This window comes from Trachymyrmex cornetzi, unplaced genomic scaffold (genome assembly GCF_001594075.2).
Source record: "Trachymyrmex cornetzi isolate Tcor2-1 unplaced genomic scaffold, Tcor1.1 scaffold169, whole genome shotgun sequence".
Lineage (NCBI taxonomy): Eukaryota > Metazoa > Arthropoda > Insecta > Hymenoptera > Formicidae > Trachymyrmex > Trachymyrmex cornetzi.
The window spans coordinates 51,301-66,504 of record NW_017296298.1 but is presented as its reverse complement, the minus strand read 5'-3'; the positions used below and the strand labels follow the sequence as shown (position 1 = coordinate 66,504).

General features: G+C 41.8%; 1 protein-coding gene across 4 annotated transcripts; it reads left to right on the top strand.

Moving 5' to 3' along the window:
- The first annotated feature begins 1,904 nt into the window (after positions 1–1,904).
- On the top strand, positions 1,905–13,026 carry Dlg5 (MAGUK family member discs large 5). 4 transcript variants are annotated; one of them, XM_018504447.1, is made up of 14 exons: positions 1,905–2,027; positions 2,917–3,325; positions 4,113–4,130; positions 4,476–4,623; positions 4,803–5,196; positions 5,297–5,716; positions 6,237–7,298; positions 7,470–8,094; positions 8,254–9,540; positions 9,801–10,731; positions 10,833–11,083; positions 11,635–11,864; positions 12,030–12,249; positions 12,556–13,026. In XM_018504447.1, the coding sequence occupies exons 2-14, from the start codon at positions 3,283–3,285 to the stop codon at positions 12,660–12,662; spliced, it is 5,736 nt and encodes a 1,911-aa protein (XP_018359949.1). In that variant the 5' UTR covers positions 1,905–2,027; positions 2,917–3,282; the 3' UTR covers positions 12,663–13,026. The 4 variants fall into 4 exon arrangements, with proteins under 4 accessions (XP_018359949.1, XP_018359947.1, XP_018359948.1 ...); XM_018504445.1 differs by having other exon boundaries at positions 3,090–3,325; positions 7,470–9,540; XM_018504446.1 differs by having other exon boundaries at positions 4,845–5,196; positions 7,470–9,540.
- Positions 13,027–15,204: the final 2,178 nt, after the last annotated feature.

The following is a 15,204-nucleotide window of genomic DNA, read 5'->3' as shown; positions in this document are numbered from 1 at the left end:
CGCACTAATCACACTATAAGCGTGAATCGGTGGGAGGGCTCCGATTGCACACATCGCATATTGCACACATGTATCGCTGATTGGCCAATTTAAAAATAAAATAATCTCATTGGCAAAACAGTGAAAAATTACTAGGCAGCAGTTGATATGAGTGCTGTGTACAATCAGAACTGTAGGCAAACGGGATCCTCCCTTCGTTGCTACCAACGTTATCCTCTCTTTTTTTTTATGGAAACTGACTTGACTGTTGCAGCACGCTTCTAAAGTCGGTTTCATAAGCTGCATTCAGCAGACTCAACAGTTTTGCAACCGTTTTGTGATTCTTCGCTGAGATAGGACTATTCCTTTAAATCTAAAAGTATAATCCAATCAGCGCGACGAATCATAAAACTGTTGCAAAACTACTGAATCTGCTGAACGCAGCCATAGTCAATTGCAAATGAATGCTTTCCATTTGATGACACAAATTGACACAAATCGACATAAGCGTCGTTCTATCCTTCTTGACGTTCAGAAAGTGACAAAGATAGAACAACACTTGTGTCATCAAATGGAAAGCACCCAATGATTACAAATTGTCGACGTCGAGTCCAGCAGAATTCTTCAATGATATTTAAGAATTCAACTGGACTTTCCGTTCATTTCCATCTAAAGTCATTAGATTATCAGAGGTCTGTTTTTTGTGACTAGTGTACACTTTTGGAACTTGAAGTGAGATAGGTATATATTTGATATTTGTTGAAAGTGAGAAAGAAAGTGCTAGTGCAGTCTAGTGCAGGAACAGAAACAAACCAAAAGTACCGCAAACTGCCACCATTTTGGCTCCAAATGACGCGCGGTTATTCAAAACTTTAACCCCTTTCGCTGCGGTTTTTGCAAATTTCAACACAGCAACTGGGCATTTTCGATAATAACAGAATCAGGTTCACGGTTGCCAGTTCCCGAGCACTGTACAGCTGGGGCCCGAAGGTCCGTGCGCTGGAGATTTCATATTTCGACTGGAGGCCCGAAGATTGTTTCATTGATAAAAAAAGAGAAAAAAGGTGCAGGATTAATTCGTGTTTTGCGACTACTCGCTTATTGTTGCAGACTTTCTTTATTTTTGTTATTAATATTTGACCAACATAAAGTGTCAACACAATCACAGACACCTTTTTATTATTATTACAAGATTACATACAGTGCGAACACAATTACAAACTTTTTTATTATTCGTAAAATAACATAAACTCCGAACACATAATCACAGACTTTCTTATTACTTTCCACGTAATTTAAATATGTAATTAATAAATACTCTACGCGAGCGAAAAACTGGAGATTTTGCCCATCTGCTGGAAAACTGGAGATTGGTCCCGAAAACTGGAGTCTCCAGTCGAAATATGGAGACCTGGCAATCGTGATCAGATTCTTCTTCTTCTTTCAAACCCCCTGTATAGATTTTCGACCTTTTAAGGTGCAATTTCACGCTGACGCTAGACGCTCATTTTCAGCGTCAAAACAGGTCACGTGTTCAAAATTGACGCTTGGTATTCGTCAATTTTGATCACGTGACCTGTTTTGACTGAAAATGAGCGTCGAGCGTCAGCGTGAAAAGGCACCTTTACACAGAATTCAGTTAGGATAGCACTTCTACGCCATTTTGTCTCCAAATGCCAATTCAGTGAATTTTCTCATCGCGGTACTTTGTTAATCTAGTGACTTTAATTCCATCGGTTCGCCTGCGCCAACGTACGGCTCTCTCCTCAACGACGATCGCGGATTTGCGGCGCGCGTATCGGCGTATATAGTGAACTTGTCGACTTCCGCGAGAGTTGGCTGTTCCTCGATAGCGGTGACTCAGTGGCGGACCACTCACCACAGTCGACTGTCTGCCACAGTCGGCGCTCGCCGTTCATGCTGTGTTTTGTGTTTATCGACACGGGAGATCAAGTAGTGATATACGCGTCGGAAAGGCATACGCGCGCGCGCGCGCGCGCAGCCAGACGAGCCAAAATGGCTAATTGTCAGACTGGTTGGTGCAGCAGGTGAGCGAGCAGGCTACGTGATTTCTCGTCTTGTGCTTACGCATCGTCTTCGTCGTCTTTGTCGTCGCCGTCATCGTCGTCGTCGTCATCTTCAACGAGCAGGGACGGTCCTAGGACGCGCGCGGCCGCGGCCAAAGACATGTTTTGAAATTCATCATCAAGATCGTCATCGACGTGATTACCGTCGATCATCGGATCGATTGTTTTTGAGATTTCTCTCCTCCTCGCGCCGATAACATACAGGCGACCTCCGTAGTGCCTGCGAGCGATGACTTCGGCGAGCGCGGAGTATTTTCACGAACGTCAGACTCGGTCCGAGTCAGGAGTGTTGATGGAGGAAAGAAAAGGAAAGACAACGAGCGGCGAGATCGGAGAGTCGAAATCGCACGTGAATCCGTGATGGGAGCACGCTGCCGTTGCTGGTGCTGGCGCGTAGATTAATTTATTACGCGCCGCTCGAGAAACACGCGTTGCTTCCCCTCCCTCCCCCCCCCCATATCTTCCCCTCGCGATGTGCGTGTCGGTCGCTCGGTCAGCTTAGTCGCGGATCCTCTGCCGCCCTCCTCCCTCCCCTCCCCCTCCCACGTTCTCCCCGCTGCGTGCACTCGCTCCAACTCGCTCGCAAGGGAGTGCACGGGAGAGAAGTGATGCATAGAAAATCTCTTGGATGGTACACCGCGCGACACGTGTCTGTGTATTGGGGGTATAGACATTGACGGCGACGACAGGTCGAGGCGGTGTGCACACATACACACACACCCGCATCGGAGTAACGTTTACCCGTGTGTTTGTACGCGCGCGCGCGCGCGCGTTGTCGGATGCAATATTTATCTCCCCTGATAGTGTATTTGCCCGATAATACGCGGCCCTGATATGTACACCGTTGCAGCGTGACGGCGACGTGACACATATACAGGCGCGCGCGCGCGGGCGTTCACACATACACATACACAAACGAGCGTGTATAGTGGCCATAATGTCATCCCGAAGGCTGCTTCTTAGTAATTTACAAAGGGTTCGCTCTTCCGTGAAGTACGGGTAGTGTACGGCACGCTTTTCCAGGCGATACCTGCCGCTTCGGACTTTGCTGTTGGCATGTGAGGACAGGTGCCTTTGCTGGTAGACCGCAATCCACACACACACACACACGTACACACGGTGCTCACTCTGTGTGTGTGTGTGTGTCTCTCTCTCTCTATTCATCTCTTTCCTTCTTGCGGTGCCCTGAGACTCACTGTCAGCATCACTGAGCAGCATGGCTTCTGGTGCATCCTCCTTGGACAGTGCTGGGAGCAGCGGTGAGTGACAGTTTTTATTTTCAACTTCTTTTTGTGCGGAGAGAACGGCCGTTCGCTCGATAACGTCTCTCTCCCCACTGTGTATGTAAGGCTAACGTCAGCGCGTCATTGTATTTTTAATTGCGACGTCAGGACGATACGTCGTCGTCCTCGACATCGCCGCAAGCCGCCGCTGCCGCCGCCGCAGAAATATTTTTATCGGAGAATTAAACTCCGCAGCGCGTTCGAGAAGTCTCCTTAGGATGAAATGTAGGTCTTGAAAATATTTCTTTCAGAGCCCAGAATTAAATATTGCATTCAATCGTGATTCTTATTTATTTTCACGAGTTGAGATATAATTTCGCAAGGTAATTGTTCCTGTAGAATAGTGTAGAATAATTATTTTTGCGTCAAAGAAAGTAGCGTTCTCAGTTAATAAAACGCTAAAAAAAATATGTAGATTTGAAAGAGACACGACAGATATCTTGTTATACTGCTTGTAATAATGAAATATCGCTGATAATTTTATTAGCTGAGGAAAACAATGAGTCAAACTATGCTTACATGCGTGACCTAGAGTTTCTTTCCTGGTGAAAGCTAGCGAGACCTCTGATTATGTTGTTCCCTCTACTGTAACAAGCATATCAGACTTTTAAATTTTATTGTGAAATTTAACACGCTATTCAGGGTGCTATTCGTACTTTTACTTATTCGTTCTTTTTCTTTATTTATGTTTCACTATGTTCCTTTATGCGTGATTAGTATTTACATTTTGAAGTAATACAGGTGTTTATAATTAATTTTCCAGATGGTGCACTTAACATGGGTAAGAGTTATTTTTAAACAAGTGTTATAAAAATACATGTGCATATATGTATAGACCATCAATATACGTCACATTTCCAATAGAATCTCTATGTGATACCTCTTGTCGCATTTTTAATTTTTCTGTATAATGCTTGAGAACAATTAAATCTGTTTATATCCACCAATGTAGTATGCGCAACATACTTTTTTCTTCGAAATGTTTCCCGTATTTAGTTTATCACAAATTACATAAAATCAAACACGTTCCATTTCCACACGTACATTTTACATTTTATATTAAGTTACATCGATTATTTCCCTGATATGTTTGCTATTGGAATTGACACTTGTGGCATAAAACCAGAGGGGGATAGTGGGAGCTATGGCAGTGTTGGAAGCCCAGTTGGTGGCCCCGAATGTCGTAGCGACTATGACGGTTTGCAGGCTCAATGTGATCAGGCGATGCATCAGCTTCAGCTACTTAGGCATAAGCACTCCGATACCATAAGACGGTTTGTTTTGATTTTGTTTTACCTTTGTCTTGCTTTTTGCATCTATCTCTCTTTTTCTCTTGGTATCCCTTTCTCGTCACTTTATTTATTTTAACATATTTTCGATCACGTGTGTACATATTTACACATCTCACAGTTCTTTTTCATATGCTTGATGCTTAAAAACTTGGCACTTTCAGGCTAATTATAAGGGCTTGTAAAAAGAAGTCTGTAATGCACAGGTGTGAGATTACTATGAAAGAATTGGAGTATTATCGGGGGCAACATATAGCAGTCATGAATCAACTGGAAGCCACATCGCAAGAAAGCTCTTCGTTACGAGCAAAATATGGTGATCTGGCAAACGACAAGCAACGGTTGGACCGGGAGGTCCAGTCACTGCAGAAAGAACTTTCGGAATTGCAGCGCATGCAGAACCAAGAGGTACTCGTCGCCGATGCTACGGGCAACGATGCTATGAATCAACACTATCTCTCCGCGTTAAGAAAATACGAAGCTGTTAAGGACGAATACGATTCCCTCAGGAAACGATACGACGACCTTATTGCGTCTCATTCTTCCGCCGTTAACAAGGCAAGTAGTCGATAGGCGTTATTCCTGTACGCAACGTTGACGCGCATATTTTTCTGCGCAATGAAAACTTATACAAAAATTACTCGTGTGATCAATATAGCTAGAGTTATCGCAAGAGGAAGCAAAGAGACTAAAGAAGCAGTACGACGGCGTTCTAGAGGAACGTAACAGCGCACTCCGCGAGCGCAACGGTTTGAAACAGCAGTGCACCGCCGCGATTCGCCAGTGGGACATCGCATTAAGGGAAAGAAACGAGTATCGTGAAGCACTCGCAAAGGTACAGCAACAGCACGAGGAGGCGGTCAAGGAGATCAATCAGGCGATGATGCTGCGTATGAAGGCCAGCAAGGATATGAAACGTCTCACAGAAGAACGAAATGCCGCCCTGCAGGAATACAGCTTGATCATGGGAGAACGAGACACGGTACACAAGGAAATTGAGAAGTTGGGTGACGATCTCACGCAAGCGTACACGAAAGTCACGCATTTGGAAACGCAGAATAAGCAGCTTGTTGAGGAGGTAATGAAACGAGTAATCGAGTAAGAAAAATAAATATTATTTATTCTCATTCTCGGTATAATGTACTTGTTCCAATTCTGTCTTTGATCATAATAACTAAATACGTACAATGACATTTCAATCGTATCGACAATAACATACTCTTCCGATGTTATTGAAGCATTTAGTTCGTGTCACGAACGATTGCGAAACGAGGTCCTGAAGCAAATTATTACAAGGTTGGAAACTTTCAGTTTGCGTCTGACAGTTTACGATTATCAGTACGCTTTTCAGTTGAGTCTGTCGCTGTCGATATTTGTATAAGTTACGCTTAACGTAGTACTAAAAAGGAAGTGTCAAGATTAAAGATAACGATTATAACTATTGCATGCACCACACGTGTTTATTTTTCAAAGGTAACAACCTTATTCTTGCTAAAGTCATTGGAAATCGCTGATATTATCTGTGCAATTTTGAATTGAAATAAATTATTTGTTATGCTGTTGATACAATTTGTTACATCGGTGCCGTTTATTTGCAGAAGAAAACATTGTCTTATCAAATCGAGACTCTAAAAAGAGAGATCTCTTCCGCTTTGCAAGACAGAGACGACACCCTGAAGCTATGTAATGAATTACGGCAGAAATTCGGCGATTACTCCGAAGGTTCTAGCAGGGACTATAAGCATCGTTTGGAATTGAACTCGCTCAGTCACGAGCGCGACAGTGTCAGCAAGGAGGCCGAAAAGGAGACTAACACAAGAGATTACGCGACGCGAGACAAGCAACGCATGGATAACTTGGAGCAAGCTAATTTGGAGTTGGATAAACTCAGGAAATCCGTGGATACTCTTCAAGCGGAGCTGGAGGAGGCCATTCAAGAGGCCGAGGTGTCCAAGAGAAGGAGAGATTGGGCTTTCAGCGAGCGCGACAAGATAGTGCTGGAACGTGAGAGCATAAGAACTCTGTGTGATAGATTACGAAAAGAGCGCGATCGCGCGGTCTCTGAATTGGCCGGTGCCCTACGCGACTCCGACGATATTAAGAAGCAACGAAACGAAGCGTCGAAGGAATTGAAGGATTTGAAGGAAAAAATCGAGTTTGGCGATCATGCATTGCGAACTAGTCAGCTGGCGCAAATTGATGATAGTAACGACTGGGATATGATTCCAATTCACGTCGAACCCGGTAGAATTTGTTTGGATTCAGATCGCGGTGACTTGGGACTGATTCTCGTAGGCGGTCGCGACAGTCCGTATTATCCAAACGATACCGGCGTCTACGTCGCGCAGGTGACACAGGGTAGCGCTCTCGATGGTAAACTACGGGTGAACGATTGTATTGTGCGAGTGAATAATGTCGACTGCACGTCTGTGTCGACCCGTGTGATCTTAGAAACTCTGCGCTCATCCACCGTGAATCCGGCAACATTAATCGTAAAGCGGCGTCGGATAACCAGGCGATCATTGAGAACTACACAGTTATCGGTCGGCACAGTGCCACACGGTATTACTTTAGAACTTGGCATCTACATTTCGAAAATATCGCCCGGAAGCTTGGCTGCTAAAGATGGAAACCTTGCTGTGGGAGACAGGGTATTAAACGTAAGTTATATGAAACATTTTATCACATTATTTGTAATTTGTATAGATTAATAAATACTTGTAATACGCGTATACGACAAGTGTATGCCAAATGGTTTTTTTTTTTTTTTTTTTGTTTAAGTTAAACGTTTTATTTAACATTGTATTTACACTTTCTATATTTATTTTTAGATTAATAGTAAACCCATGGACACTATAACTACAGCGCATGAAGCGATGGCTATTCTAAACGATGATACTGTAGATGTACTAACCATCACGACATTGAAAGGTATTCCGGTACCCTCCGCCGCCAGCTCGGAGACAGTGGCGATAGACGGTAGTTTTGTTGCGGAAAAACAAAAGATGGTAAATAGCTGTTCCCAAACTGAGCAGGAGAGAATGATGCTAAAAGCCTCATCAGATGACTACGAGAGACGATATCTGTCAACGAATTTCGCTGATCGTAACGTCTACAAGGCTGCGAAATCTGTGAGCGGCGAGAAATCGAGCGGAATCAGCAATGCTTGGGATAACTTTAGGGAGAAGATTGACATAGTGCGTGGTCGCAAACACAGCAAGGAGCGCGACGATAGCAAGAAAAAGGGCCATCGCAACTCTAGTCCGAATACGTTTGAGCAGGAGCAGGACGCGATAGCGGAACTGGATTCAGTGATCGACAGCTACCACAAGAAGGCGAGCAACAGCAACAACGGTGTGTTGAAGCGCAGCAAGCGCCGTGGCACTGAGAAGATTGAGAAGAACGGCGGCACCTGGCCGAAGGCGCGTGGCGGACCCCTCATACAAAATGGGACCGGTACTATATTGCACCCGCGCAAATCGAAAGAACGTTTTCCTCTCAGTGTACTCCTGCATCCACCAAAATACGATAATTATAATTATAATCGTATCTCCAACCCCATCCCCCTGACCAACTTTTCCAATGTCAATAATCGTCATACCGTTTACAAAGCAGTGGAGACCCCGCTACCGAGCTTCAAGACCGGACAGCTCTTTAACCAGAAGCCGTCGTTCACACCGGCGGTGCAGTTCAAGGACATCCCGATCGACGGTGGTAGCAAGAAGCCGCCGTCGACGGAGTTCGAGAGCAGCACGTCGGAGACCGGGCGACTTGGTTCCGCGCTGGCTCCATCCGAGACTAGCATCGATTTCTCGGTCAAGTCCGGCGGTGCCGGCCGCGATGTCGACTCGTACTTCGCGAACAAACGGCCGCAAAAGTACACGACCGGCAGCAGTAGTGACACGCAGGTGACCACGGATACGCTACAGCACAATCGCGTTCACTCACAGCTTTACTCATCGGGCATCGGTGGTTCGTCCACGTCTGCCGCGTCGACCACCAGCGGGCCGACGTCGCGACAGCAAATGGCACCTGGTAACTTTCCGTTTCCCTCGCATCATCCGTACGCCGCGTCGTCGCACCTGCATCATCTGCATCCGCATCCCACGCAGCACCAGAATTCCTTGCCCTCACGTTATCCCTCACCACCGTCGCTGCCGTCCGCGCAATCAGGCGAGTCCATAGGCCTGCCTGACGCACGTACCTACTGTTTCGAGCCCCCGTATAGCCCCGGACCTTCGCAGACGACCCCGACCACTTACGGCCATCTGCACACGCCCTCCGTAGATCTGCACTATCACAAGCCACGTGCACTTCCGCTCGGTATACCCTGCGACACTTCTATCTACGGGCATGGATACGAAGGTGGCACATTGCCAGGCCGGAAGGAAGACCAGCGCATCCGTATACCGTCCAACACCAGTGTCACGTCCAAGAGTAGTGTTGGCAAATTGTCTACTGGCAGCATAGAAAGAACTTCCGAGCGTGGTAGCCCGATGCCGACGTTTCATGTTGAAGTGTTGAGCCCAGGAACCGGCAGCACTAGTGGGATTGGAAGCAGCGGCGGTACTGTGAGAGGAAATAGTAGCAGCAACAAACGCGCCAGTATGCCAGATTATTGTTACTCGCAGCCACGGCCTGCACCCGGAGAACTGCGCAGGGTCCATATAGACAAGTCCGTGGAGCCGCTGGGAATTCAAATCTCGTGCCTGGAGAGTGGTGGCGTGTTCGTTTCCACCGTATATGAGCACAGCCTGGCATCGCAAGTCGGCCTACAGATTGGTGACCAATTGTTGGAGGTTTGCGGTATAAATATGCGAAGTGCGACCTACCAACTAGCTGCTAATGTTCTACGTCAGTGTGGTAACTCGATTACAATGCTGGTGCAATACAGCCCGGATAGTAAGTAAAATCTTTTTCCATAAAAATAATGCAGTTTTTGAAAACGCACTTTTGTAACGCAATCTGTAGCATGTTCTTTATTCAAGCATGACTTAACGTTCCCTTTCTCCATCTTCTTTCTCCGTCTTCTCCCTTCTCCATCAATATCTTTCGATAACTTAAGAAAAATTTGTCATTGTAATTTTTCAGGATATTTTGTTTCTTATAGCATTAGCGTTATTGAGGTAAGTTTTTTAAAAACTTACATTTTTCTTTACAAGAATACACCGAGTTAGAAGGCTCGGCATCCTCGAGTTCGTCGGAAGCCGGCGACGGAGCCGCGACCGGAAGTCGTAGCGGCTCGCCAACACCGTGCAATAGTCCGGAAGCACCTCGAAAGAGTACAGTAGAAACGCTGGAGCCTGCTGAACCTGAACGCGACGCAACCATCACTATCACCACCACTGCTCCTACCGTTACCACTACTGCTGCACCTACAATGAGCACATTGCGCGTTGAGCACATGCGGCCATCCGCCTCGCTGGAGGTAAGAAGCACACAAGAGCGGGAACGCGAAATGAGGCCCTCTGCGTCGTTGGACATCAACATTCGTAAACCAGAACTTCGCAGCGCTGCCACGCTGGATCGATTGAGTCGCGCACAGATGATGCGGCAAAATGCGATGAGAAGTCCCACACAGGAGGAACAGAATCGAAAACCACCACCAGGTCCTGAGCCCCGATATCTACTAATTGAGACTAGAAAATGCTCGAATCTCGGTATATCGCTAGTGGGTGGGAACGGTGTCGGTATCTTCGTGCATTCTGTTCAGCCAGGCTGTCTCGCTGAAGAGGCCGGTCTGTTTGCCGGAGATAGGATTCTGGAGTACAACGGCGTAGATTTGAGGCAAGCGACCGCCGAACAAGCCGCGCTTGAGCTGGCTCGACCAGCAGACAAGGTGACGCTGGTCGCTCAATATATGCTAGAGCGATATAACGAAGTAAAAGACAAGCCAGGCGACAGTTTTTACGTGAAGGCGCTATTTGACAGAACCGGCGAAGTAGGTGATAGTCTGCAGCTACGATTTAGTAAGGACGACATTCTTTACGTAGATAATACTATGTTCAATGGCACACCAGGCCACTGGCGCGCCTGGATAGTTGATCAGACCGGCCGTAGGCAGACTTGCGGGATAATTCCAAGCAAATTTAAGTGAGTTACGTTTGTGGTAAATGATAGAATATTTAAAATGGAGAAAATACGATTGATACGATATTGTAATCAACAGTATTTAAACTGTGATTTATCTTCAGGGTTGAAGAAGAATTGCTCCTACGTCGGTCTTTGGGTGACTTGGAACAAGACACTGGCAAACGCAGCAATACTAGTGCGAGAAGAAGTTTCTTCCGTCGAAAAAAACAGCAACAACGGTCATCCAGTAGTAGAGATAGTTGCAAGGAAATATCACATCTTACGGGAGTCAATCTGGGATGGTACAGCGACAGTGGGACGTTAAACGAAGACACTCTTCCAGCGAGTTATCAGCGCGTCGAGAGACTCGATTGTACGTATTATCAACTTCTTAATCCTCTGTCTTCTCTAACAAATTTAAGATTTTACTGTGCTAACTCCAAACTAATCAAACTAAAAAAAAAAAAAATTCTATAAAGATTTTAAAAGCTGAGAATATATTGAGGATATTTTATAATTATGAATATATTTAAAAAAATATAATTTATGACATATTTTATTTTTTTATTAATGTATGATACTGTTTAAAGCATTTACCCAGATGAAATTCAGGTTTCGTTTTACAGAAAAGTTTTCTTTTTACATCAAATTTAGACGCTCAAAAATTCAAATTTGTTTAATATTTAACAACATAACGTAATAACGAGATTACGCAAAGCGAAATATTGACATAAGTACTAAATTATGCAATATAAAAGAACAAGTATAAAAAGTATTTTTTAATTTAAATATGGAGGTGTAAGAACTTCATATAAAGTTTAGCTTAAGTCTTAAGGGTTAACTAAAATGGTAGCTTCTCAATATTATTACATTGTGCCTTTACATTTTGAATGTAAAGTATAATGATTTTATCTCTGATAACAGATCCTACTCTGAGACCCGTGCTGATCATCGGTCCGCTCAGCGAATGCGTGGTAACGAAACTTTTGCAAGAATACACGGGACAATTTACCAGATGTCTGGCGGAGGCGATGCATTGTTCGCAATCGACTTTGGAGCAAGGATTACGCGATTCTCTCTATGTGGATTATAGGAAAAAGGGCAGCTATTTCGAATGCACAACAGTGCAAGCCGTTAAAGATATATGCGAGAAGGTAATAAACAAATATATTATTATTGAATAACGATCAATAGAATAACAAGAATAATGTATGGCAATATTGTTTTGGATGATATATTAGATGATAATAACAAAAAGTAACTGATCTTACTTAATAAAATACATATATCGATATTTATTTGTGTTATCTCCATTATAGAATACGCATTGTATTTTGGATGTATCAATGGCTTCCATCGAGAGGCTTCATAGACATCAAATTTATCCTATCGTCCTATTAATCAAATTCAAGGATAGGACGCAAATTAAAGAGGTAAAGGATTCCAGATATCCAAGCGACAAAATCAGTACAAAGGCTGCAAAAGAGATGTTTGAACAGGCGCTCAAGATAGAGGCAGAGTACAAGCATTACATTTCTGGTAAGCAAATTGTGTTTCTAATTTTATTCCCATACGTAAAAAATATAAAAAAATTTTTTATATGTGTGTTTGCTGTTATTTTAATAACATGGTATAGCAAATCAATTTGATATTTTATAGTCGAGTATTCATAATATCTCTTCTTACTTTAATTTAGAATATATTATTAACTTGTAGCAAAAAATAAGAAAAATTAAATTACACTGTAAATTAATGATTCAGTTAAATTATATCTATTCTAACAACGTAATGTAATGTAAACGTACGCGTGGTATCACGGTTTACTTATACTTTAAATGATTTCAGCCGTGATTCCGGCGGGCGTGAGTGTGGCATATATATGCACACAGGTGAAAGCCTCAGTAGAAGAGGAACAGAGCAAAGCACTGTGGATTCCTAGAGGAGGTCCCTGACACAAAAGGGGGGGTCCCCACAAGCCGCAGTGGAAGTCAATCTAAATTCCACCAGGGGGCCCTTACGTCGTGCATATTTGCGAAAATTGTTGTGCAAAATTAGTTCTTTTATTTATGGTCTCTTGATTTTGGAAGAAGGATATTACGCGCTTCACAGATATTTTTGCTTAACAAAGTATCGCTCAATTTGGTTGTGATAGGACGAATTTTTGCGAACTATTTTGTTTTAGCGCATTTAACTCGTTGAATTATCAATATAAAACAGGTACGTATAAATATTTCAATTTTCGTCACGTTTCTTTCAGTTATCATTCGAAAACTATTATTTTGCTGACTTTCAGTTATACAAAGTTCTTTTCACATTTATCCGCATCAGTATGTCAATATATAGCTCATCTGTGATCACTATAAATCTATTGACTAATCTATAGAAATTAAAATCTATAGAAACTACAAACTAAATTTATTTTTGAAGGATTATCTCATGTTCTTCTTGGAATTGACTTTTTTGACGAATATTGTAAGTAAAAAATATTAATGAAAATATCATAAAATTGGTGCCTGCTCTTTCAAGTATCTACTTGCTCATTATTAATTGGCTAAAAATAGCAAACAATTCATGTTCGATAGTCAGATTGCTCTGATCTCCGATCGTATATGATCAAGCGATGCAACAGGAAATGCAGCTAAAGTTGATAAGATACCAATAATTCGTACGAGACCATAAATGGATTGTTATAAAAAAGAATACTCGTCGTATTATGGCCCGTTACAAAATTGGTGGATTAATATTGACGAATTGATGTTGATTAGAAAAATAAGTTATAGTCGTTTTGGCGGCTATCACATTGCTAATTAACCCCTCAGACCAAACTGATGTACAGATTAAAATTGATAAAAAGTTGATTATTCTAAGTAGTAAAATTGTGTATAAAAATATTTATATTGCATTATATATTTACGTAACGTTATATTACATATATAACGTAATATTATATATATATAATTTTTTTAAATATATATATATATGAAAGAAAAAAAGAAGGCTACTTGTATATAATTTATTTGCGCAAATTTATATATTTACTAATTTAGTTTGTATGATTCAAACTTTATGTATTATTTTATATTATCTTTTTAACTGTGTAATTATTTAGAGAAATAATTTATCCCCCATATGATGTGTATTAAAGTTTGAGGGGTTAAAAAATTATTAAGTTAGGGAATTGACAAGATGAAAATGGTAGTAGAAAGGATGGAATTGACGTAAACGATGCTTCGTTTTTACCGAATTGTAAATACTAGTGTGTCGAAGTATAGTATCTACCAGTCAAACATAGTCGACGAGATTGAACATATAACATTCGCAATTTAAACGTAACAGTACGCACGATCGACCTTCTTATCGTCTAAGATCGGAGTTTCTGCGGATTTATACCATTTCTATTTTTAAGCGAGCTATTCTTACACGAGCTTATATATAGGCGTTTCATACGATGCGGTTACACGAGTTCGAGCCACGCACACACATATACTTTTAAAAGTACGTCGTAGATCGCGAGAGATACACGAATATCCGAAAGTGGATACATGTATCTTTGTACGTTCTAATAATATTATTTGTAAATACGACTTTTCTACAATACCGAGAGATATATTTGATTTAAGAGATGTAATTAATTTTACGATCGTTTAGTACGTACCTATGAGTTAACTGTATCTGTACCTGAACCTTGATTTCTTCGTAACTTGGTAGACGTGTTTAACCCTCAACTAGCGCACTATATTTAATTCGAGATTTTGGAGCACATGGGTGTGTGTTACCCTGATGTTTTGAATCGCGTACGTCTTTACATGTAATGCACAGAATTTAAACAATTTTTTTTCAATCGGTACGCTAAAACAAAGGGAAATGAAGAAGTGTAAAAATTGAAAAAATTAAAATATTCGAAATATTTAGGAAAAAATAAAAGAAAATGTTTTAATTTACAAAAAATAAGGTTCTTTGAAAATTTATAGTTTCGAGGGGAAAGCTATTAGGGAGATTTTTCTAGCGGGATTTCAAACGTAAGCATACTTGAAAAAAAAAAACCATTATTTTAATTATTTTCAAAAAACATATTTTCATTATATAGAATTCAATAATCTAATAAATAAAAAACAACCATGGAAAATTCCCATTTAACCCTCGAAACTAACTATGGTGAAAAATTAATAGTAGGGATATAAAACTTTTTTTATCCCTACTCTAATCCATTCCACCCTTTCGGCTTGTGAACGCTGTTATATACAGCTCTGTATGTAACCCAGTGCTCCAGATGAGGGTTAAGAATAACAATTTGAATATGTCTTTTTACGCAATAAATAAGGATACACGGAAAAAAGTGATGTATTTACAGCAGTAGCTAGCAATCTAATTGAAAATAATTTTAATTTAATAATATTTGTGAAACAAGTGTGTTATACTTTTGTTTTAATAAAATGTTATTTGTTTCAGTAATACTATTATTAAATTAACAACATTATTTTCAATTATATATAT

What these genes read in the sequence shown, in the direction of transcription:
- Dlg5 (XM_018504445.1), top strand. Translation starts at nt 3,283, where the DNA reads ATGGCTTCTGGTGCATCCTCCTTGGACAGTGCTGGGAGCAGCG. An exon ending in GGTGCAATACAGCCCGGATA is followed by an intron (nt 9,541 to 9,800) that starts GTAAGTAAAATC and finishes TTTCTTTACAAG; the next exon opens with AATACACCGAGTTAGAAGGC. An exon ending in GCGCGTCGAGAGACTCGATT is followed by an intron (nt 11,084 to 11,634) that starts GTACGTATTATC and finishes CTCTGATAACAG; the next exon opens with ATCCTACTCTGAGACCCGTG.